Source organism: Parus major, chromosome 5, assembly GCF_001522545.3.
Source record: "Parus major isolate Abel chromosome 5, Parus_major1.1, whole genome shotgun sequence".
NCBI lineage: Eukaryota > Metazoa > Chordata > Aves > Passeriformes > Paridae > Parus > Parus major.
This window is the reverse complement of record NC_031774.1, coordinates 51,956,844-51,981,263: the sequence shown is the minus strand read 5'-3', so window position 1 is coordinate 51,981,263 and position 24,420 is coordinate 51,956,844. Positions and strand designations below refer to the sequence as shown.

Here is a 24,420-nt window from a genome sequence, read left to right as displayed (position 1 = left end):
CAAAATACAGAAGATAAATGTTTGCTAAACGTCGGAACTTGGGAGAAGCGTGATATAGAACTACTAAAGCACTGAACCCAAAAAGTAATATAACTGCTTTTCAACCATCTCTGAGATAACAATGCCCTGACACCTCTTGTCATCCCACCTGTGTGTGCTGGGGTGGTGTCAGGGCACATCACCCAGCCTGTCAAGTGGATGCAGTACATCATTCCTCTTCTTACTGATCATCCCTAATTAGTATTTTAAACCAACTGGAAGATAATTTCTGAAAGATACCACATGACAGGGAGCTAAACATTATAGTGGTGCTGCACTAAAAGGCTCTTTTCAGGAATATTTTTACTGCTTTATTATGGTCCCCAGCTGAGGGACAGACTCCTGGGCATTCACTGCAATGTCTTGGTACTGTTCTTTTCTTGTTTCAAGTGAGTCTGTTTCCCATATCTTCCTTCCAGGAAAGAAACAACCTCACAGAGTAAAATTGGTGAAATGGTGGCTCCTGATGGCTGGTGTCAGATGGCAAATGCCAGCTCGTGCACCCTGGCTGCTGGCACTGACCTTTGCTTTTCACCCCAAACCAGAAACAAACAGTATTGTGAAACATCAGAGACCTCTGAAACACATAAAACATCTTTCACCACCCACATAGCACTGTCAGCTGTGCCAGATCTGCCTCCCTCCTCACCTCCCAAATGCAACATTCACTTCTGAGAAGCTAAGTCTGGAAAGAGTTTGGCTTTTTCATTTAGTTTGACGCTTTTGATGCAGCATTATTCACTGGAGATGCTTCTGCATGTAGCAGCTTGGGCCATTTGGGGTAAAACTGAGAAGTGTGTCCTGGAGGGAATGTAGCTGTGCTGGGATAGGAAGAGGGATGATGTTTTTCTTCACAGAGAAACAACAAGCAGAAGGAATTAACAAGGTAATAATTGAGCTTCTTGGCACTTTCCTACATGACCCACATATTCCACATTTAAGAGCCCTGTGAGGCCTTCCTTTTCTTTTTTTTCAGAATGTGAAATATGCCTGTAATGAACACTGGGTCTTCCACAGAAGACAGCTGGACAGCAGCAGCTCATTTTGGAAAGCACATCTCTTCCTTTTTGCTTGCTCAACTGGCTTCAGGGTCTGCTCTGCAGCCCCAACCAAGCATCCCCCTGCCCAGAGGCACCTCTGCTCCTCACCTATCCTGGAGCCCCCTCTCCACTTGCACAGCTGTTGGGGCAGGGCTGAACCATGGCCTGGCCATAATGGGGTTAACCTTAAACTGATTTGCTCAGGAGCAAACAGCCACAGAGCAGCAGCTCCCGGAGGAAGCTGGCCGTGTGCCTGCCACTCACTCACAGGATGCCAGGCTGCAGGATCTGAGTGTCCCAGGAGAGGCTGTGACACAAGACAGACCATTGTGCCCAGCTTTCCTCCATGACTTCAAGGGAGTTACTTGCTTTTATTAGAAACGGAAACCTAGCACCTTATCTAATTCCAGGGACAGGCAGCTGGAGCCCAAGGAGAGGCAGCTGCTTTGTGGAGGGTCTGCCAGTAAAATACAAGATTGAAAACCCCAGTATACATTTAAATAATGCGCTTAGGAAAATGCCACAGCTGTCTGCATGAGGTGCTTGGATGAGAGATGCATATGCAGTAGAGAGAAATTTCTGCTGCATGAAATCTCTCCCTGAGGCTTTAGTGCCTCAAATCCTGCACTCCAGGAGTGCAGTTTTAGAAGTCTCAGACCTAGCATGCAAAGGTTTAAATCCTCTTTGTATCTCTCCCACTCAGTCAATCCTTCTAATAATAAATGTAAGTCTCTCAGCACTGATTCCCTTCCCTGCTGCTGGGAGGGTAAATGTAGCTTACAGACCCATGGGAGGTGCAATCACAGGGCTCCCTGCATGCACCACATCCCCAGGACAGGGGAGGGGAGCTCCGAAGCCTTCATGTGGTCTGCACACCTAATGGGAGAATCAGATGGTATTTTACTTTTCCTTCTCCATAGCAAATACAGGGAGTCACCAAGTTGAGGGTTTTTGGGAATTGTCATGAGATGTATTGAAGAATGATTCAGGGCAGAAATTCCTCCTAGGATTTCAAGCTTCAAGCTCTCAATTTGTACCTGATATTTCAAAGCCACCTTTAGAAAAACACCTTATCTTGACTGTGGAGGTAACAAGTCTACCTTTTAGAAAAAGTTTCATATGATGATTATGAATTAAAGGTGCACTCTGTGCTTCTTTATCCATCAGAACATTTCCCTTGGCCTGTCACCAGCACCTGCAGCTCACACAGGCTGAAATTTATGCTGGTACAACCCAAAGCAAAGGAAACAAAAGAGCCTCACTACTGATGCTGTAAGCTCAGCTGCCAGAAAAAAAATAGTGTTCAAGGTTATGCCATGTCCACATTTATCATTTTAATAGATCATAAACACATCTCTGAAAAGTCTTAGATTAAATCCTGTGGAGGGCAAGCTAAAGGATAAATTGAATTAAATGAAATCCAATTTATACAGCTTTAGGCTGCTGAATGTCTCTTTCAGTCTCCCCTGCAGATGCTGGATGTAATGCTTTGGATCCTTCATGGAGTTAACCCTATGGTGATCCATGCCCATCAAAGGGATTATGCTAGTTTACATCAGATGAGGATCTCACCTCTAGCGCTGTCTGTCCACCTCACATTTGGTTTCATACTGCAGTCAGATTGTAACAGATTTGTTAAAATGCATTGAAACACACAAGAAAATAGACTAGAGGCATGGTGGCACTTTTCCCAAGTCAAGGAGAACTTGGAGCCTCCCTCCACATGGCATGTCTGATCCAGACATGTCTGTACACACAGACATGTGATTGCATGAACAGATCTTCAGTCCAACAGGAGTTTTCAAGGCAGCCCTCGAGTGAGGAAGATCTGCTGAAATGCCAGAGGGTCCATGGGGGCCAGTCTGGAGGGGAGTGTTCCGTGTGCTTCGTGTCCTGGCCATGGGGCTCGCTTACCCAGTGTTTTCCTCCCCAGGCAGAGAGTGTTTTGTGGCCTCAGGTCACAACGTCATGACCTTGTGTCATGCCAGCTCAGCCAGCTGGTTTGTGGGGGAGGAAATAAAACTTGGGTGCTACCACATCCCTGCCCAAGCTCTGCCCCTTAGTTGCTCATGGGCACTAATTATGAGGGAGGATCTTGCTCTGCTGCTGTATAATTATGAAGAGCCCAATCCAAGCCTTAATATAGTGCTGAGGCCTTAATATAGCTCTGAGTGAACTGCTTTTGGTTTTCTCCAGTTCTTTGAAAATACATTCAATCTCATACCAAACAGTGGAGCAGCCTCCTAGCACTAGAATCCATATGGAATGTGAGGTGGACACCGTGCCTGGGCTGGAGCTGCTGCCCAGGACCTCTCACAGGAGGTTGGTGTTTTGGTGCATCCGTTGCCTTTGGGTTCTGAACTTGGGGTAGCAAATTCAGGAAACTTCTCTTTTGTCCACAGCAGTCAAAAATTTGGGTTTGCAGAGGAGCAAGGTTGGTTAGCAGATCTTGGATCATACGTAGAGGCAGTGTAGGAGGAGGCAGGATGCTGACTTTGGTCCTGTGCTAGAAGCAGCTGATGATTACTGGAACATCAATTTCAGCGAAGAGTGTGCAGCCCTGCCCTCCATCAGAGCTCTCCTGTGCATGGCACACTTGCCGAAAGATCGCCGCTCTCCTGGCACGGCCCAGCCCCCGGAGCGCCAGGATGGCCAGGACGTGCTCCTTCCTGCAGAAACCAAACAAGACCTGGCTCAGATCTGACTAGCAAAACCAGCCCAGAGGTGAGCAACCAACAGCTGTGCTGGAGACTGAGCAAGGCTATAGCAAAGTGACCAACAGGGACCAACCCCTCACCACACTGGAGGAGCCACCAGGATGGGAGTCGGCAGCCTCTGAAGGTACCAAACCAGCGAGCAGCAGCTCCTGCCACATCACACTGCTGGGACAGCCTCCTGCTGCTGGTGCTTCGGGGAATTTCCTCCTCTCCCTCCACACCCATGATGCCCTTTGTATGTTTTCCAGAGAACCTGTGGACCTTTCGTGTAATGATTATTTTGAGATGAGTAATGGAAGTGCTAATATTTAGGAAGCTGATAGGCACTAATTAGGTTAGAGCTGGAAAGCCAACTTGGAAACATAACCTGTTCCAGTAATCTCAGTGTATACAAATTCAGTGATGTCTCTGAGAGCTCAGGGGAAAAATTAACAGGGACCTGAACAGGAAGAAATGTAGGTCCAGCAGGTTCCGCCTCGTTTTCTGAACTTCATTGTTAAAAATAATGTTACTCAATAACGGAAAATCAGAAATTAAATAAACCAAGAGGACAAGCCTTAAAACCTGGCTTGGGTCTGAGGCTAATGATGAAAAAGTACAAATCCCAGCCTTGTAAATGGCTTTTCTGACTGGAAAATGGTTTTCAAATAGCCATTGTTGATGACTAGCCATCATTTACCTCCCTTATCCTTCCCAGAACACTTTCTGCCTCTTTCATCTTAGTCTGGCCACCAGAATTAAACCTTTATTGGGGTTTATTTATCTGCTTGGTTTTGTTTGTTTTTTTGTTTGTAGGGAATTTTTTTGTAAGGTAGGTATGTTCACCTAGGAAATTACTCAGGAACAAGTGCTCCTTTACATGTCCATGTCTTGAATTCCCCCACACAGACAAGCCTGAAGAATATCTGAACCACCCAAGTAAATCTAGTTATGAAAAATTTTGAGCCTCAGTTTTGGGGAGATGTGAATATATTTAATGTGATCTTTCTTCTCAATATTTGAGTGTCCACTTCAGTATTCTAGCGATTAACTAAATCTTATAGATTATTTTGATTACATAAATGTCATCCTAAATCATCATAAATGTCAATGCTGAAACTTTTGGTGTTTTGTTTTTTTTTCTGAAATTATTCTGATGAAATGGAATTTACTGCAGTCTGTACCACTGATATTCATTCTCAGTGGTTGAAAGAAGAGTTGTAAGAAGAGAAGGTAAGGCTAAGAAAGGCTGCTTAGCCATGCACAGAGCTAGTCACTTTCTTTACTTTTCCAGGAGTTTTAAATTTTCCAGATGCAGCCTTGGAACAGCAAACGGAAAGTACAAAAGAAAGAATTTGTAATTTATTCCAAAATTTAATGGTTGTGTTGAGGCCATTTCAGAAACTGCAGCTGAACGGTGTCACTGGCTGCCATGCTTTGAGGTCTGAGCCTGGGAACAGGAGAAAAACTGTTTGCTCCAAATCTGGAGCCTGCAAATTGGCAAACAGGGCTGACACTGGTGATGCAGTGGAAAGCGAACTGGAGCTTTACTGTGGAATAAGGATCATTTGGAGCAATAAAATTGAAGTTCAGTAATAGAATGCATGGGAATGGTTCAAAGCTGTGTCAGGGGAGCTCTAGACTTGACATTAGGAAGTATTTTTTTAATGAGGTGCTAGAGCAGGCTTCATAGTGAGGTAGTTGATGTCCCAAGCCTGTCAGTGCTCAAGAGGCATTTGGACAATGCCCTTAATAATTTACATTAACTCTTGGTCAGGCCTGAAATGATCAGGAAGTTGGATGGATTATCTGTGTGAGTTCCTTCCTAATAGACTGAAATAGCTCCATTCCATTCCATTCCATTCCATTCCATTCCAAGATGAAAAGGCTTTGAAGGTAATTTGTGTGCATTCTAAGACACAGCACACAGGAGAAAAAAGTATGCAGCCATAAAGGGAGAAAGATAAGTTGAGATTCCCACAATTGCTGGCATCCTGATCTCTAACATGTGGCCACCAACAAAGAGAAGCTGAAGAGCTCAACCCAGGCACAGGGCAAGCTGGTGCTTTTTGGGATGGAGCCCAACAGTTCTGGCATCTGCTGCTTCACATACCTGATATCTGGGTAATCCTGGCACAGCTCCTTGACATGTGCCTTGATCTTGTCTTTTGTCTTCTCCCCAATGATATTGGCAATGTGCTCTATGGAAGGGAGGAGCCAGTTGGCATCAGAGCCCTGTGAACAAAGAATCCCATGGGATGTCAGAGACAGCAGCACCTGCTAAATGCCTTTTTCCCTGCAGCAAGAGCACGGCAGCAGGATGTACTTACTGGTGTGAGCCAGGACTGCTGCAGGCAGGACAGGATGCCTCAGGCAGGCAGCAGGGTGCTGGGTAGCAACGGCAAGGCACCCCTGGGAGCTCTCCCAAGCCTGACCCTGCACTTCCCGCTGCCCAAAAGCACCCAAGCAAGCCAGACCCTGAGCAGAGCATTGTGGCTTTGGTCCAGCATAAAAGCAGAAGCCAGATACTTCCTGCTGCCTCACAGTTTCAATTGCCTCATCTCTGAGGTGGGATACTAGTGCCCTGGATAACTGACTTTCCACAAAACCCAATTAATTAAAATTTTACTTCCTTTTCTGAAAACCCCTGACTGATGTTGCTGTGAGAGACAGAAATGTTAAGGGCTAATGACTCAACCAACTGCATTCATTGTTTTGAACAACAGACACCTAAACTGCAGCAATCAAGTCCTGTTGCTGGATCCACAGGTGGTGATACCTTTCCCCTCTGCTATATGCTCTTATTCTTTCTTTCTTTCTTTTCCTTATATATTTTCCTAAGTGATATTTTTATACTCTTATATTGTTATATTAATATAAGTAATAACCAAAATTGCTACATACCTCCTTTCCATTGTAATCAAATTGTTTTAAAATAAACCAGCCATATATACACACACATCTATCTAATCTATGTAATCTATCTAATCTATCTATCTATCTATCTATCTATCTATCTATCTATCTATCTCTGTCTGTCTGTCTGTCTGTCTATCTAATCTCTCTCTTTCCATCTATATATCTCACACTGGTCACTCAGTGTTGTGCCACTCTAATTTGGCCCTAGGGATTTACTAACAGGTACCTCACTTACTCCACCTTCAGGGGTGGGTTGTAACAGTTGTCCAGTCACAAAACACTTAGACTGCCACCACTTTCTCCCTACACCCTGCTGTACACAGATTGTGTACCCAGATGGAGCTTCTCAGGATCCTTTGGTGACAAAGTGCATCCCATGGCCTGAGGGAAGAGGCCCAGGAAGAAGCTGCCACAGGATGAGTGTGGTCCTACAGCACATGAACCACCCTGTGCAAAGCTCCCTGGGAACATGTTGAAACCAGGTGCTGCCATCAGAGAGCTGCTGGCTGAACATGCAGAAGCTGCCAATGCAGAGAGGCTGCCAGGCTGGAAACCCACACCATGAACCTGCAGTAACTACTTCGCTCACTCTCTTTTCAGTACTTTTATTTGTTGAGGCTTGTGCTCTTCAAGAGAAGTGAACTCTGTGAAGCCAAGTGGGAACCTCGGGGAGTGGGGCAGCCAGGGGATGCCAGGAGACAGCTCACATACCTGATCCATGAGTGTATTGTGAATGATTTCAGCTTCCAGGCTCATCTTTCTGCTCACTTGCTGACGTGTCTCCCTGTTCATTTTCCATCTGGGTTTGATGACCTGTGTGATGTATTCCTTCACCATGTATTTATGAACTTCATGTAGAAGCTCCTGGTTAAAAAGAAGCAAACCTCACTTTTTTTTTTTTGTCCATTCAAGGCCAAGGCAGTCAGAGAGGGCAGGGAAAGCCCTCAGGTCTTTGGCAGCACCTGAGGGCATAGAGGAGGTACAGGAAGGCAGCACACGCTCACTCATACCTGCTGCCCCCACAGTTATAAAGAACAATTGCTGTTGCAGAGGAGTCTGCAGGTCTTACCACAGCCTGAAAATGATGGTGTAACCCCTCAGCATCCCTGTGCCCAGGTGTGGGACCGGCTGCCTACCTGGCCCAGGGGCTCCCTCATGTGCTGCAGGTGCTCAGAGAACTGCGAGACTGCCAATGCCAGTGAGACCGGCCTTTCTGTCTCCAAAATCCAGTTCTTGGTCAGGATTTTCTTAAGGAGTGGCTGAAAAAAGACCAACTCACTGATGGCACAGGTATATTCAGATTAGATGATGATGTCCTAGCTGAAGGCACCCACCTATACACCTGATCTCAAGCTTGAACTGAAAGCACAGAGCACCCCCTCTGCATGCAGGCACGAGGAGCAGGCTGGGTTTCTCTCTCCACCCCAGGGAATTCACACCCATGTCTCCCCTTCCTGGGTAGGCATCCCAGTGCAGAGAGGAGAAGCATCACACCCTGAGCAGATGTTTTGACATTAAAGCCTTATTTGGGATACCTCATTTCCTTGCTCTGTGCCACCTTCTGATCCACCAGCTCTATTTATTTAGGTAAATAAATTTGTTTCTCTAAGGTATTGGGGAAGAAAGAGATGAGAATGTTAATCACAAGCAACTCAGGCATGACTAGAACAGGCTGTGGTAAGCAACTGTGAAAGCCAGTGTTACATGGGTTTGCACCAGCTATGGAAACAAGAAGTCACTTGATAGTAAATCTCCTGGAATTTAGCCCAGTAATCCATCACCTCTACAGCCTTCTCCATAAGGAAGTCAAGCTCTTTGTGTTCACAGCCCTTCCAGGAGGCTGTCTGTACTCCTGCAGACCTGCATGAAGTCTTGCTGGGGTTTTCCTTCTGCTCCTTGCTCTGATGTGGTGGTGGGGGGAATGGCAGCTGGGAGCATCTCCAGCTTTATGTCTCATAGGAGTGATGACACTATTTCCCATCTGTCCTGGATACAAGGTACTCTGACCACGTGTCCTCAAAAGGGTACTTCCCTTTGCTGGGTCCCTAGAGCTAATGTACCTTCATACAGAAACAGAAATATCTGCAAAAAACTTCTGGCATCTGGAGGAGACTTCCCTAAAGGCCATATGCAAAATATCCTTCCTCTAGCATGTCCCCTTTTCTCTTACTAGCTCTCATGATTGTTGTTTTTAGACTCCTGGCAATCTCCTTCCCAATTATTTCCCCCTTGCTGTGTTCCCAGCCTGCTGGAAAGCTGTTTAGAAATGCTTTGACTCTGCCTCTCTCAGTTCTCATGACATTTCAGCTTTCTTGCTCAATGCCTTGGCTTGGGGCCTTTTCCTTGCCTGCTGTTTAGCTCCTAAGACAAGATCTGCAGTCACTGGAAAGTCCCCTTGGCCAGGAGGGCATGGTTTAGGTTGGAGAAATTCCATGACTGTCTTGGTTTCTGGAAGTTCTATTTGGGGATTTAGAAAGTGAATTAGGATAAGATTAAAGGGATGGGACCAAAGGCTTGATTTCCCCCATCTTGTATAATACCAGCTGGAGCTAGCAGATCCCAGCTGGCTGGGAGCAGAAAGGCTCTGAGAAGCACAAACTCCACTGCAGCACAGTGTTCTTTTAACACAAGCCAAATTTTATCAGAGTTTTATCAGTTGATACGAGACCTTTAGCATCCTCATTCTGGAACAATCAGTCTTTTGTCACCATGGGAACAGCTGAGAAAAACCACTCCTACCAGAATGAATTCTGTCCTATCCAAAGAGGTTTCTGACAGACTGTGACAGCAGATCTATGAATCAGTAAGTCAAAGTCCAAAAAAATCCAATTATTTGACAGAAGGAAAAGTGTCCCATTGGTGGTGTACAGCTTGCCTCTCCAGTGCTTCACTTTGGATAAGATTTTCCCCACTGCTTTGCCTGAGAGACTGGAAGCTGCTAAATGTCTTTTTCTTTTGATTGTTATTAACAGCTTAAAAAATGTGTCATTGCTCATGGCAAAAAATTCCCAGGATGCTGGAAGTATTGATTTTTAATGGGGATTTCCACAAGTGTTAAATGCATTTTGGAGGGACCATAATGTCATATGCTGAAAAACGAGGTTTAGTTGGTGAGACAAGGGAAGGGCAATGACCCTCAGCTGCTGCACATAACCCTTATATTGAAGAAATAATGTGGCCAAGTTCCCCTTACCTGTGTTTTTGTTCTTAATTTTGTTAAAAAATGATTTATGAAGTTCCTTGTCAGAGCTGCCAAAATCTTCTGCAGTTCCTCAGTATTGACTTTAAATGCTGTTTCTAACCCTGACCTACAAAAGGACAGAGATCACCAATGAGTTAATGTTAAAATATAAACCATTACGCAGCTCTAAGAGTGTTATCTGGATTGGCATGTTGGATATTATTTTTAAATAAACTTCTACTACTTCCTCTTGGAAACACTTGCTGAGTCAAAGTAATGTCTCTTTTTGCACAATCCTGTACACTGAAAATTAACCATAGATGAGTAACTGTGGTTAAAAGCCCCCTCAGATTTCCTCATCAGGGGGGACAGTGCAGCCATGTGGAGCAGTTGCGTAGGCCAGTTGCTTTTTCACTCGAGCAACACCTCTGTGAAATGATTTCCTGGTACCTGGGTGAGAACTGAGGGCTGTGGGGAAAAAGTAAATAATGAAGCCATAGAAGGGAAAGCTGCTGACCCTGTGTCCCCCAGAGCCTGTCTAATTCACTCCATACAATGTCTATCAGCAGCAGCTGGGATGGTAACTACAGGGATGGAAACCTGTGGAATTTCCTAAGGACAGTGCATACTTCTGCAATGTTTCACCTTTTGAGAAAGAAAACTTCTGAGAGGTTAATGAAATACCCAGTGTGTGTGTGTGTGTGTGCACTTTAGGGACATTGTGACCTCCTGACTTTCTTCTCACTTTCCATCCTTGTCCGACTGTGATATGCTCAGTGTTGGTGAGGGGGGGAAATGAGGCAGCACCACCACAAAAAAAGGCATCACCAGTGATGCCTGAGCATCCCTGGATGTGCCACATCCACTGCTGTAAACAGAGAGACCAGAAGGTTCCTGTCACTGCCCAGATTTATGTGTCTGAGGCTGCCCTGGCAGGACTATAAAGAACCCAGCACCATTCCCTGTCATTCCAGACTGGAGCTCAGGACTGTAACTCCGGTTGAACACCTGAAGTCTGGGTCCAGCAGCCAAAAATAGTGCTGTTAGGACACCTACCTCTGCCCCACTACTCATCACCCCAGGCTGATAAACGTTTAACTTGAGTCAGGGATAAAGCCATCACCCAAACACTGCCAGCTCCCTGCCCAGGGCTGGCGTCTCCCTTCTCCCCCTCTGCACTGCTCAGCAGGAAGGGGCAGCAATGTCCCGCGGGGGCAGCAGGAGGCAGGGAAAGCCATTTCCTCGGCGAGGTGAGCATTGCTGGAGAGACCGTGCCATCTAGAGCCTTCCTGGCGGTAGTGCTCCTGCGGCTGGAGCCGTCTGCTCCTGGGAGACACCGAGCACGAAATCCCCTCCATCCCCTGAAGAATACCTGACAGATGAGTCCCAGCCGGAGCAGGGGCTGCAAATCACAACCCGATCTTTCTGGTGGCCAGAGCCCAAGCGCTAGTCCTGTGGTGCTCTGCCAGAATGACAAACAAAAGCACCACATCTGCACCGCAAAGATGATGCTGAGATGATGCTGCTGAGCCTCTGGGCCTCAGCATGGGGCTGATGGACCAGACCCTGGGATATGCACTCACTGGCACCATCCTACTTACGGGGTGAGTGATAGACCTTTCACAGCCAGCCTGATGACACCTGTTCATCAGAGGCACTTTCCAACATGTGGCTTGAAAAACTAATTCATGCAAAGCCCTGTAATTCCAGATGCCAGCGGCAATGGCAAGCATTTATTTTCAGGTCCAGTGCTTTCATAGATTTTCCTGTAGCCCAGTGCCAAAGGCAGCCTTGAGGCCATGATTCTGAGTTTATTCTACTAACCTCCAGAAAAAAAAAAAAAAAAGGAAAAACTTCCCCCAGGGATGAAAAAGATGCTCTGAAAATGAGTTCAAAACTCTCATGCAAGCACTGCATCCATCCAAATTTCTGTCTCTTCATCCTTGTGGGTTTTTTTTGCATCCCTTTGGGGAAATCCTCCCATAAGATTAGAAGGTCTGGAGGCTGAGCACCCACTGGGGCACCTCAAGGAGAACTTGGTCTTTCCAGCCACCCTCCCCCAGACCCCAGAAATGCCGCAGTTCAGCTCGGCGGGAGCAGACTTACACCAGGTCATGGAAACTGTTGATGTAGGCAACAAGATAGGGTACAAAGATGGGGCTGTCCTGGGCAGTGCTCCACTCCATGAACTCCTGCTCAAACCTGTAGGAAAATACACCCAGATATCACTAACAGTGGGGGCACTGAGGATGCCTCATCTTCTGTGTACGTGGTGGTGCCAGGAAACACCCGTGGCTGGCCCAACCTGTCCCCTCTGTATGCAGACAAGTTTTTTCCAGCTGTCATAACATGTGTGCAGTGGAGGGGAATAGATGGCAGATAATTATGGGTTTAGGATGTGCTCGCCTGAGCAGGTATGCAGCGCTTCTGGAGAGATGCCAGGGATGTTGGGAGGCCAAATCTCTGACTTTTCCTCATGCTGAGGGTTTAATTGCAGGTATGGTACATAGGTTTATAAGTCTGAGCCTTAATTTCTCTGGCTTTTGGGGCAATATATATATTGGGGCCTTTTAAGCACACAGGGCTGATTTTCTAACAGGTTTATAGGAATAGGGCAGCACACCTACCTTCCCTCCCCCCCACCCCAAAACCTCAGCGTGGCTGTTAGGTTTGTTTTTTGTGTATTGCCAATTTTATGGGGTTGACAGCTGTTTCACAGCCAGGTCCATGCTGAAGGCAGTGTGCTCAGGCAGGCTTTGTCTGGTGGTTCCATTCTTTGTTAGGGTAAAAGAAACCTGCTTGAAATGGCCCCAGCTACTGGCATCTCAAGTTTGTTTAAGTAAGTTTAAGCTTAAGTTTCAGCGTTCACTTAATCTGAGAGCCATGGCTGCCCCAGCTTGCATTTTACACAGGTTTTTTTTGAAAAAAAAAGAAAAAAAAAGAAAGAAAAGGAAAAAAAATAAGGGAAAAAGAAAGAGAACAAAGAAAATAAGAAAAATCATTATTTCAGCAATTTCCTTTGGACACTGGGCAAATTTCAATGGACTCAGGAGGTAGCCCAGCTGTATTTTTGCCAGGGTATAGCAGGGAAGGTCTCAGGAGCAATTTTTTATACCCACAGCCATGGGATGCCAGAGAAAACCACTCAGCAGGACTCACCCCAGGATACCTGGATGATGTTTTGGGCAAACAGGCTTTTGGTCTTAGGGGTCCATAACAATTGCTTGCTCACAACTGAAGCTGCAAGTGACCAGCACCCAATGTCACAAAAGTCCTGGGTGGATGGGACTGCAGTGGTCCTGTCCCTTTCCAGATAGCAGACACTTCCCAGAGCTCTGACATTAGATCTTTGGACTCAAAGAGTCCCATCTGGGTCTATTTATGACTCCCTCCAAGTTGTTTTGCAGCTTGCTTATAACTGGGCTCATTGTGATCTTTAATTCCCCCAGGAGCAGCCAGTGTCTGATCCAGTGCCTGGATCTTTTCCCTCTTTTTTTACCAATGTGGGACTCATTTAGTAAGAAAGTGCTGCCCAGAGCAGTGATGACCTTGGTATGAATTCAAGCAGCTCTGCCATGCACAACTCAAGCATTTTTGTTTCCAGGCTTCTGCTGATAGCTCCAGATAACTTCACGTGCTGCCCGATGATCTAGAAAAGGGGATGAAGAAACTCCAGTGAGTGGGACAAGCACTGGTGGAAAACATCTTTCACAAGGATCTCATGCAGCTTTGGTCAGTAAGAATGGCTCACCTAGCAAAGGGGCAAACAGACAACTTGCTGCCAGGAGATTTTCATTAATCTCTGGCAGTTTAAAAAATTATAATGCAGAATGGACCAAGGAGCACCAAATGATTTGTGATGTAATCATTCACCCCTCGTGCCTCGTGCCATTTTTCTGTCTGAGTGTGAGTTAGAGGTGGTGTTGGCTGGAGCTCTGAGGTGTCCTGGTGTCATCCTCCTCTTTTGGGGAGAATTGCTGGAGGGATCCCAACCCAAAGCCCAAGGGGAGCTGAGCTGTCCCTGTGTATGACCCCATGATAAAGGTGACTATAAGCCCCAGCCCTGAGGGTCCACACAAGCCCCATTCTCAGGACAGCACAGAGCGTCAGACATCACCCTGAGCTCTTGTTTGCACTGGAATTCCTTCCAGATTCCCATTCCCACAACTCCAGCTACACTTCTGGACTGAGGTGTGTTGCAGTCCTATTCTGGTACATCCCACACCATTCTCTCCATCTGCTAAATCAATTCAGACCGGCCTTCCCTATGATCACATAATGTGTAATATTCCTCTGTGGAAAAAGAGTCACATTAGCAGAAAAAACTCTGATTTTCTTTCTTTTTCTCTCCCTCTCTTTTTCTGCTAGTATTATTTAATTGAAATGACTCAATCAATTGAGTGATGAGAATTAATCCAAACCCTTCCTGCCTTTATTACACTGTAGTCCCTAAAGCTAGTAGGGGCTTTTGTTTTTTGTACTGCTTAAATTGGAGTGGCTGTCACTGCCTACAGCCTTTCCCCAGCTTCCACAGCCCTGGGACAAAGTTGCTCTTTAAGCCAAAGGTTTTTTCAAAGAAACCTTTTCTTTCCACCTTTTTTCCAATTCTCTTTCTTCTTCCTAATCAAAGAGGTTTAGGGACTTTAAAATCAGTTGCCTATTATGTTGCTGACACAATTGACAGCAGGTTTAATTTGCAGCTAGAAGGCAAGCGGGAGAGCTAAAAGTTGTAATAAATGGCATTTTCTGCTCTAATGTATTCTGCCAGTATGTGACTTACATAAATTATCACAGGAGGCGGTACCTCCACCCCAGAAGGAAAAGATCCAGTTTCCCTGGAGCCACAGAGAACCCCCCACCACCACCACTTTCCCCCAGCTAATTAAATACCGTTTGAATATCAAAAGAGAGTGAGGTTTGGTAGAGGTTTTCCTTCTCTTCTGAATGAACTTCCTTCTTCCACTTCTCTGTGACCTCCAGTCTCAGGATGTTTCCAAAATAACTTTCGATTTTCCCCTAAACATTAAACATAGGAAGGAAACATGCAGCTCAGGATAATGAAGCAAGCAGGAGTACAGTACCTCGCTGCATTTTGCTCCATCAGCACGTGGTGAGGCACCATGCACCACATGGAAAGGTGAGCAGTCACAGGCCTTGCTCCAGAGCTCAGGAGAAATCTGGAGCTGTGCTATGTTTGTTCAAGATACTCCCAAAGCAGTCATTCTCCTGGCAGGGAAACAGCGTGTCAGCTGTTTGATTGCAATGTCCTCCTGCACATGGAATGCACCAGGTCAGGATTAAAGATCAAACCAGTCCTGTCCAGGGTACAGCCAGTCAGGTAAACAGCAGCACTGTTCAATCCTGGCCGAAAAATCAATCTTGTTGCTTGGTGAAACAAAGTGATCTTTCACCAGCACCGTGGAGAAATACTGATTTCATTCAGCTGGGTACCTTGAGCTCACCTTGAGCTGTGCCCTGATTCAGAAATGATTTGCAGGAAAATGCCTGAGCCCAGCAAAGAGCCAGGAAAGTCTTACATAGCGTGCCAGACAAGGACTGCAGAAAGACAACTGGGAAGTGGCTTCATCAGAGGACACAAACCATGAGTGTGTCCTCTGGTGGGGATGCCCAAAGTCTGCCAGTAGGAAACCTCAGATGTCCTGGAGGAGATCCCACAGAGTGGCAGTAGCTGCTAAAATGCATTTGCCCCTAACTTTGCAACATGTACAATCTGCTGAAGCCCAGCTACGACCTTTCAGTAAGTGTCTGCCATACTGAGTGGGTCTGGTACAGTCCTGTTGGCTCTGCTTGGGTCCCCAAGGTGGTATTCAGGAATTTTTTGCTTTAGAGTACAGTCCACTTTGTGTGGGGCCAGTAGGACTCAGCACCTGGTGGGGCTGGAAACCACAATGCAGTCATCCAAGTCTGGGAGGCTGGGATTCCTGTACCTTCCCTGGGGGGCACGTGTGGACTAGGTCAAAACTCTCACCTTTGCAGAAGCAATGTAGTCGTTTTTCAGCTTATCCCAATCAGCTGGTGTTAACAGCAAGGACAGGTTTTCTGTCTTAACCTCTGGTTTGAGCTGGGGATGACCCAGAAAGTGTTCACTGGAAAGAATCAAATGAACAAATTATAATAGCTCAGAGTGTGAATAAACTGATAGAATATTCATGCAGCGTGAGCTACATAATTATTAAGCCATGAGAAATATACTTAAAGCTTAAATTGTGCTGCTTGTTTTCAAGGTTTAACAATAAAATCTTTCCTTTCTATTCAAAATCCTAATTATTCAAACCCAAAATGATCTAAGGTTCCAGCCCACTTCAGAAATCATGAGACTTCTGAGTTGTTTGGACATGAAAAGTGCTATGAGAATTTACTTTTTAAAGTAAACAACGTGAAGCTGATTCATTTGACTAGAAGCCTGCAAAATGCCTTTCAGGGTAATTCCTGTAGTAGCGCGTTGCTTTGCAGTTAGCCCATCTCCCTGCCTCCTCTGCCGTGCCGTGTCGTACCACAGCTCGTGTCAGCCTGTGATTTGTCTCTGTGCGTTATCCTGAGCCAGGGGAAGTGGCAGAGCAGGACCTGGAAGGCACTGCCATGCCTGGGACACGAGCCATGTTCCCCTGCAGATGGAAGGGGTGGGTGGACGTGCAGCTACAGAGCCTGACTCCAAAGAGGGCTCAGCTGACATGTGACTTTGCTGCTCATTTTCCTCTGGACTGACGTGTACTCAAGCCAGCTGATTAGCACAGAAGCAGGGGAGGGAGGGAGTGCCTGTGTTCCTCTCTCTGGGGCAGGAAAAGCATTATTAGCCTGTACAATTGAATGTGCTACTCCTGCAACCTGCTGCAGACTCTGGAGGCACAGCATCTTGCAGGGCTGTGAAGACCAGAAAAGAGAAAGAAGAAAATATTCGTGCACTTGATGAAGGTGGGGCCAAAGTTTTGAGGCGTTGTTTGTTACTCTGGGAACACGGCTGCAGTGTCCTGCACACAGCCTGCACATTTGCTCAGCCACCAAAAAGGGTTCCCCTTGCCACACCAGCACTGCACCCACAGTTAGGTTCAGATACAAGTGAGGACTGTAGTGTAAAAGGTCAGGCTGCTGCAGAGTGACTGCTCAGCAGAAAATAAGTTCAGCCTGCTGATAGTGTCCTGGAGTCAATGTTTCCATGGTCATGGTTCAGATTTCCCAGAGAGGAACATCTCCACATGTGGAGCATTGCGCAACCCAGCTGCTGCCAGAGCCTGCTGCTCATTCTAAAGGACAACAAACTCTCCAACACAACTCAAAGGACAGTCTCAAATGTGTACTCAAGGGGCTTATTCTCACCTCTTTTTTTTTATTATTTTTCATTTGTTTGAATTTTATCATCAATAACGAATTTGGGTCAATCAATCTCTTCCTTTTTGATTATTTATTCCAAGAGACAATGAAGTTTTTTTGAATGGGAAAATCAAATGGAGGCAGCCTAGAACAGCCAGGTGATTGCAAGCAGTGCCCAAAACAATTGCAAACTCTCAATAAACCCTCCACAGCAATTTAGAGAAATATGGTAGGGGCACTTTTCTTTGGTACAGAACCTGGCTGCTTGAAGCTCATTTCTTTCCCTGCTCTCCTGCGATGCCAGGGTGGGACCATGCATGAATTCCTTTCAGATGAGATCTGCAGGGATTTGTGATGCTGAGAGGGTTACATACATCAGTATGGTCACCACACTCTAGGTGGGGTTTTAATAACAACTGGGTAAGTTCACAGGAGAAACCTGTTGAGGGCTGTTCAAAACAAAGACCACCTGCAGTGCAAATGTTTCTTACCCAAAAGCAGCCTCAGGCTAGGGGTGTTCTTGAAACAGGGTGCTGCTGCTTGCCCTGCTCTGTCACTGCCCCCTTTCTGACCATTTGGACCCACTGTTTGGCTGAGCGCTGATTCTCCTGCCTTCGCTCCTTCTTTGCTTTATTTGAGGGCTGCCAATGGGTTTGTGTTTGTCCCTGCCTTGAACATCTGGTTCAGGCCATACCTGGAAGTCAGCTACCAGGACAGACACAAATTTTCTTTGACGTAACTGCTTTCACATGCTTATTTTCCAGACCCTGAACTGCAAGGAGCTGTTTCTTAAATCCCTCCCATTCAACCAGCAGACACATCTGAGACAGAGCCTTTGTTTTCCTGTGTCTAATTACCCTCGATGATGCCTTGACTCCTCTTTAAGGGGACTCTGATCCCATGCATGGGGATTAATGTGGCCCATTTCCAAATGCACGACAATTTTAATTAAACAGGAAGAAGACCTCCCCCACAGGCCCCTGCCTGTGCCTGGAAAAGTCACTGAACAGCTGTTAGATCTTGCAAAATATATACAGAAAGGAACAGGTTTATCAGAGCAGGTTTATCAAATGCAGGGAGGAGCTTCCTGGGAATGGGAGGGAGGAGGGAGAGGGATGGGAAAATGGGCTGATGTAGATCTGTAAAAAACAGCAAGACTTTTATCCACAGACCTTTGTCCCCACCTATTAACAGATTTGCTATCTGACTCCACTTGCTTGGAAAACTGAGAACAGCTTGGTGATTTTGGAGTACCCCACAGCCCCATGGCTCCCTGGAGGAGGCAGAGGCACTGTGGCAAACCCAGCAGCTCACCTGTGGTAGGTGTTGGCTACCCAGTCAAGCAAGGTGTAGAGCTCATGGAAGTCCAGTGGTCCCTGGGAGAGTTCTTGCAAATGTGAGGCAATGGCATTGTGAAAAGCTTCCACATATGTGTCACACACCTGGTACTCCTCTGGATAGCATTCTTTCACTGATGACTTGACTTTCAGTAAATCTTCCCTCAGGTGTTCCTGGAGGAAATGTAAATGGAGATCAAGCCAAGAAGTCGCTTCTTCCCTTGGTGCCATGGGTGCCTTCAGGACTCTTTTCCTTGCACTCTCGTTGACAGCTTCCCTCCATTGCTCCCTCCACTTTCTGGGCCTGCCCAGCAAATCCGACCCAGGACGAGCAGTATTGTCTGTCTTGGGATGAGCTGCTTCTTCGTGGGCAATTAAAGTCACCATGGAGGTCAGCATGCTATGCTGTAAAGTGGGATCCTCCAGAGTTGCCTCCACTATAGACTGGATTGCATTTGTGATGGAATTATAAAGCAAATCCACATCCTTGGATTTCCGTACAAACTCCTGGGGGTTATCAATGTATTTCTCAGAATCCCGTTCAGAGATAGTCTCGTCTTCCATTAACTTGATACTTGCAAATGCTTCCAAAAGTTGTCTTTTCTGAATAAGTTCATTGATTTCCATTACTGCAGAAACAAGGGGGAAGGGGTTGGGACAAAGCAGGCATTAGGCTATTGACAGGTTGGTAACAGGATAAGATGCCTGACAGGGAAACTTGCAGGGGGCTGTTCAGAGTAGTCAGGTCCCAGCAGTGCCTCTGAGACTGCCCCTGGGCCTCCCTGATCTCTCCAGCTCCTGTTTGACACAGGAGAGAAAAACAGTGGGAAAGCAATCACTGCAAATTGAGGCACATCCCAAATTGAGGTTACAGAGACAGGAAATACCAAAAAAACCTGCTGATAGCCCTGCAGGAAGGCCCCAAGCAGTGGCTGGTGAGGCTGCACAGAGGGATGCTGGAGGCTCGGGATGCATAAAACTGCCTCTGGAGTGGAGATGAGGTGGAACTGGCAGCAGGAATGGTTCAGGATATTCCTTACCAGCAGGATTTTAGCATGGATGTCCTTGCATACCACTGTGCTCAGCACAGCTCAGCTGCTGTGCTGGCCATGGTGGTGTAGCCCAGCTCATGCATTTCTGGCTGAAAGGGCATTTCAGTGTGCTGCCCAAGAGGGCAGGGAGAGTGCCCAGGGGTCTGGCTGGGGTAGTGGGAGGGAGCACAGCAGGACAGACCCCTTTGGGTGTCCTGACCTCTCGGGTCAGATCTCTCTCTCGATGGTTGTGTCTGTCCCAGACTACCCACAAGCATGTGGAATTGTTATATATAAAGGGAATTGTTATAATCTGTCCTCAGAGATACTGGGGCCCCGAGGGAGCCTCCTGTACGTATGCCCATAGTCAGGTGCCAAGCAAAGCCTCACACCAGAGATGTTTATCTCCCAAGTGCTGAGCACTGCTGTCCCTCAGTGGTCTGGGGAGATGTGGGCATTGTAGGGGCCTAAACTTGTGGATTTGTGATGCTCCTGGTGCTCAGGTCTCACATGGGTTTTCTCCACCTCCTTTGCTTTTGGCACCTACTGCCAGAACTGGCTGGTGTTGGCTGGGGGGAAGTCACCCAATACTGCTACCCCCAAAGTGGCTGAGGTCTACTGAGTTTCCCATTTGTTTTGCAAAGTCTTGCTCACGCAAGAACCACTGCCTATTTGCCAGTAAGGTAAGAAATATTTGCCATGTGTTGAGGAGATCCAAGAGCATTTAGATTTTGAGAGACCCTGCAAAGCTCTGACCATCTCCAGTGTTGTAACAGATGCTCTGAACAGGAGATCCCACTCTGACACTGGGCAGAAGAAAAATATTAGAGATGGGAAAGGGTGTCCTTTAGGCATGTGTGACCACTGCTTCTGGGGCATACATATACAAAATTATGTGGAAAAATTGGAGAGCACTCAAAGAAGGACTGGTTCATAGCACATAATTTCTGCCCTTAGGCTTGTCTGCACACAGGTTTTATACCATATGTACCAAGTAATCTTTGTAGCATAAGAGTATCTGTATGAAGACAGAAATATGCCAAATAACCCAACTATTGATGCATCACAAAACACATAGATCTTTGAGTGCATATATGGTGCTACAGTTGCTTCTGCACTCAGAAGGGAGGAAAATTCTACCAATTAGATTAGTCTCTTCTAGATAAATTAATATAAAACCTGTGTTTACACAATTGCTTGCAGTGAGAGACTAGAGGAATACATTCTGTTCTGTTTATCAAAGTGAGAAAACACCATTTAATCACCATCTAGGATAATTATTCAGGGAGGTGATGTTGGGTGCTAAATGGATCTTTAATTCCGCAATACAAGATCAGCCAGCTGGTGGTGGAAAGAAGACAATTGAAAGGCAATTAACTATTATGCAGCTTAATGGTGCACGTGGTGGAATCTCCATCACTTGCCATATTATCTCAGGATGGGATATGTTTCCGACAGAGCTGCTCTAGTCCAGGCCAAACACAAGCTATTGGGCAGAGAATGGGCCTTATTTGTGCAATTTCTCAGCTCCTTTATTTCAGAGATCAGAAAGCTTGTGCTAACATTTTCTTCCACTCCTCATCTATGACCCTTGGAGATTAGACAAGCAAAGTTTATGAGATGAGCTCAGATCCAGTTTACCAAGCTCACAAGGTATCAATGTAAAGCAGTAGATCACTTCCCAGCACAGTAAAGTGTATTACAGCAGTGAGGTTGTGTCAGCCATGCCTCTGATCCCTGTGGCACACTATCTGTAGACCAAGAATTTCTTTATAGAAATTCAGACTGAGGAAAGGCCAAGTGATGTTGTTTCACCTCAGTCTGTCTCCAGGTGAATGCATTGCAGCACCTCTGCCTTGAGAAGGTGGAGGACAGTACCATGATCAAAGTCATTGCAGTCTGCTCACACCTGGGGAAAGGTGAGAGCTATGCTGAAGGGAATTGTTATAATTTGTCTGAGACCAATCTATAAAATACTGACAAAACACGTGAGGCAACCAGCCTGAGGAAGACAGAAATCAAACACTTGCAGCACTGCTGTTGTGAGGACAGGCGGAAAGGCAATGCAAGAGAGCAAAATATCTGTGGAAGTCTCTTTGCAAGGCAATCTCTAAGATTAGGAACCAAAGTGGAGCTTCCAAACCAGATCATAGCCAAACCATCTTTCTTCCCCTCTAGGCCTTGCAGCATCCTACAGAGCTGAAGAGCAGAAATTGTCCAGGACAGCAATGCAGGCAGTAGCACACTGCACTCGTAGGTATTGTCAGCAGCTCCCAAACCGTGTGATGGGCAATGTCACTCTGACAGGTTGATGCAGGCTGCTGGTATGGCTAAGCTAACACAGAGGAGGCCACAGAGCAGCGTGTTCAGTGCCAGAGGCCTGCCCAGGCTGGGCCAGGTAACACCCAGTGGGTCCATGCACGGGGTGCAGTTACCTCTCCCTTATGAAGGGATGCCTGCCCAAGCCTTGAACACTGTAAATTATTGTTATATTTATCCTGGCAAGAAAATGGCACTGGTGGTTTTGTGTCTTACCTGAAAGAGGTTTTGCTTCAATGGGCTCACATATTTCATCAGCCTTCTCCACGCCGTCACAGACTGTGGGTTTGTTCTCCTCGCAGCTCCTGAGTGTTCGCAGAAGTCTTTTTGCATTCCAAGTGCCAGTACCTTCCTTCCCTCTCTCTTTTTTCAGACTTAGTCTTGATTTTTGGATACTTAACATTGTTTTAATACCTCTTTCAAAGAACCCACTGTCCCTCCTCTGCGAATCTGAGGTGCTCAGCTCAGAAGCAATCTCCATCTTTTCCTCCCCTGGACTGCTCATTGGAGAGGCTGGTTCTGAGGTCACACTCCTTATGTCTAACTCCATATTTCTATTTATCTTGTTTTTCAACAGGAGGTTTCCCAAACAGGTTGATGGCAATCACTGAAATGCATGAAAAATCAGAATTAGAGATGTCCTTAACAGGGTATTAGTGTGTCTCCAAAGTGGAGTCCTAGACTGAAAGTCTTGCCCATTCCTTTCCTGTGCCTAAATACAAGGACAGAGCAAGATGTTGTAACCTGGAGCTGCTGAAACAATCTCTCTACCCACAGACAGCAGATGCTGGCCTGGTACTCTGGAAAGCTTCACTTTACTCCATAAACCAGGCAAGTGGCAACTATTTCTCCAGCACCAAGGAATCATGAGATGTCAGAGATGTTAAAATCTGTATAAATGTACTATTTCAATAGTTTTACTTTCCATTCTTCTAGATGCGTTTCCAGCCTTGCAGAAATTCCTGAATCTCACTGTGTTGCTTCCACTTCCTGATGTGAGTATAGCAACTTTGAATTTTGTTGCTACTTCTGCCCTGCCCAAACCCTGAGCTGCTGCTGCTGCTGGAGGTGGCCCAGGGGTGAGTGGATCCCAGCAGGTGGCTGAGCTCTGCTTTAGCCCCTTCCACCGAAGCCACAGCTATCTCTGCACTCTGAATCATCATGACCACGGCACAGGAGGCAGTACGAGGCCTCAGAGCACTGCATCCCAACAGGCCAAAGATGGGTATCTCCAAGGCCAAACAAGCCTCTGCACAAGCTGGGAGGGGATGCTGCAGGAGATTCCAGATTCCAGCAGAAGTGCTCCTGTCAGTGCTGCTGGGCTGCAGCCACAGCCTCTGTGCTTGCTCAGCTCCTGCCCTGCTGCAGACAAACTCCCCTCTGCACACCCTGAGGGCTGGCCCAGGTGTTCGGGAGGAGGGAGGAGAGAGGTTTTGCCTTCCCTCCCTTGCAAAGGGACCACCAGCTGTTACAGCCCATTCACTGTACATTGCAGTGCCCTGAGGATGGAAAATGCCACATTTCTCCAGAGCAGGCTTAAGCAGCTGAGTGAACAGTTAAAATTATTAGAAACAGCTATTGCTTGAGGTGACACAGGAACTGCCTGTCTTGGGTCTGTCCAGCCCACAGAATCCAGAGCTTGAAAAATGATTGCAATAAATAGACATGTTGGGACTCTGGAAATAAATTTCATCCTCCCTCAGTCAGGGTTTTTCTCCCTTGTGCATGGTTATTTCACAGACTGTGAACTGCAGGGATGGCATCTTCCCATGGGTTTGGTGAGCTGCTCCCCCAATGGGGCTCAGAGCCTGCCTCACACACTGTCACAGGAGGGAGTATTTAGCCATTCACTGCCTTGCTCAGGAGCTCACCCATCACAGCCCATACAGAGGGTGGGAGGGAGAGGAGGGCACCCACTGCCCAGGGATTTCAGTGAAAGGAGGCTGAGATCTCAGCTCAGGCTCTCCATGGGGGTTCTGCAGACAGAGCAGAGCAGCAGCAGTGGTCAAAGGGGTGACCTACATGGTGGAGAGATCCAGGGAAAAAAAGGAACTAAAGGTGAGCCCATGAGAAAGGAAAGGAATACGTACCCCAGTATTGACTGAAGTGATCCCTGCCACAGCAAGCTGGGGTAGCGCGCGTGTGAGCCACAGAAGAGAGAGCAGCTCCGTGCTGCAGGAAATCCAGTGCAGATGCAGTGGCAGGCGAGCAGTGCTGCAGGACAGAGGTCTGGGCCAGCTCACCCACCTCAGCTGGAAGCACCATCCCTCACACATGTGCTGGTTAAGGGGCTCCCTCTGGGAATGCTGCTCTCCATCTTCCTTCACCCTCTGAAAAGGGATGCTAAAAGTGTAAAAAAAGACTTGTCTGCACCTGCCCAAGAGCTCCAGCACCTTCACCTGTTTGATCTCTGGAAAAGACTCGGCACCACTGTTTCACTTTCACTATGTCTGAGCATTTAAAAGAAGAGGTGGAGAAAATAATTTCAAGTTAATTATTACCCTACAAGGGGAGATGGGGCCTTGAACC

General features: G+C 46.7%; 1 protein-coding gene across 3 annotated transcripts; it reads right to left on the bottom strand.

Annotated features, from left to right (window-relative positions):
• Positions 1 to 2,395: 2,395 nt before the first annotated feature.
• On the bottom strand, positions 2,396 to 24,420 carry EXOC3L4 (exocyst complex component 3 like 4). Of its 3 annotated transcripts, none has more exons than XM_015632172.2 (12): positions 23,982 to 24,411; positions 22,108 to 22,498; positions 18,519 to 19,170; positions 15,865 to 15,982; positions 14,766 to 14,891; positions 13,424 to 13,524; positions 11,982 to 12,077; positions 9,888 to 10,002; positions 7,831 to 7,953; positions 7,406 to 7,558; positions 5,889 to 6,010; positions 2,396 to 3,748 (listed from the first exon to the last, which is right to left on the bottom strand). In XM_015632172.2, exons 2-12 carry the CDS (start codon positions 22,439 to 22,441, stop codon positions 3,586 to 3,588), a joined length of 2,103 nt encoding a protein of 700 aa, XP_015487658.1. In that variant the 5' UTR covers positions 22,442 to 22,498; positions 23,982 to 24,411; the 3' UTR covers positions 2,396 to 3,585. The 3 variants fall into 3 exon arrangements, with proteins under 3 accessions (XP_015487658.1, XP_015487659.1, XP_015487660.1); XM_015632173.2 differs by having other exon boundaries at positions 3,577 to 3,748; positions 7,406 to 7,507; positions 23,982 to 24,420; XM_015632174.2 differs by lacking the exon at positions 7,831 to 7,953 and having other exon boundaries at positions 3,577 to 3,748; positions 23,982 to 24,418.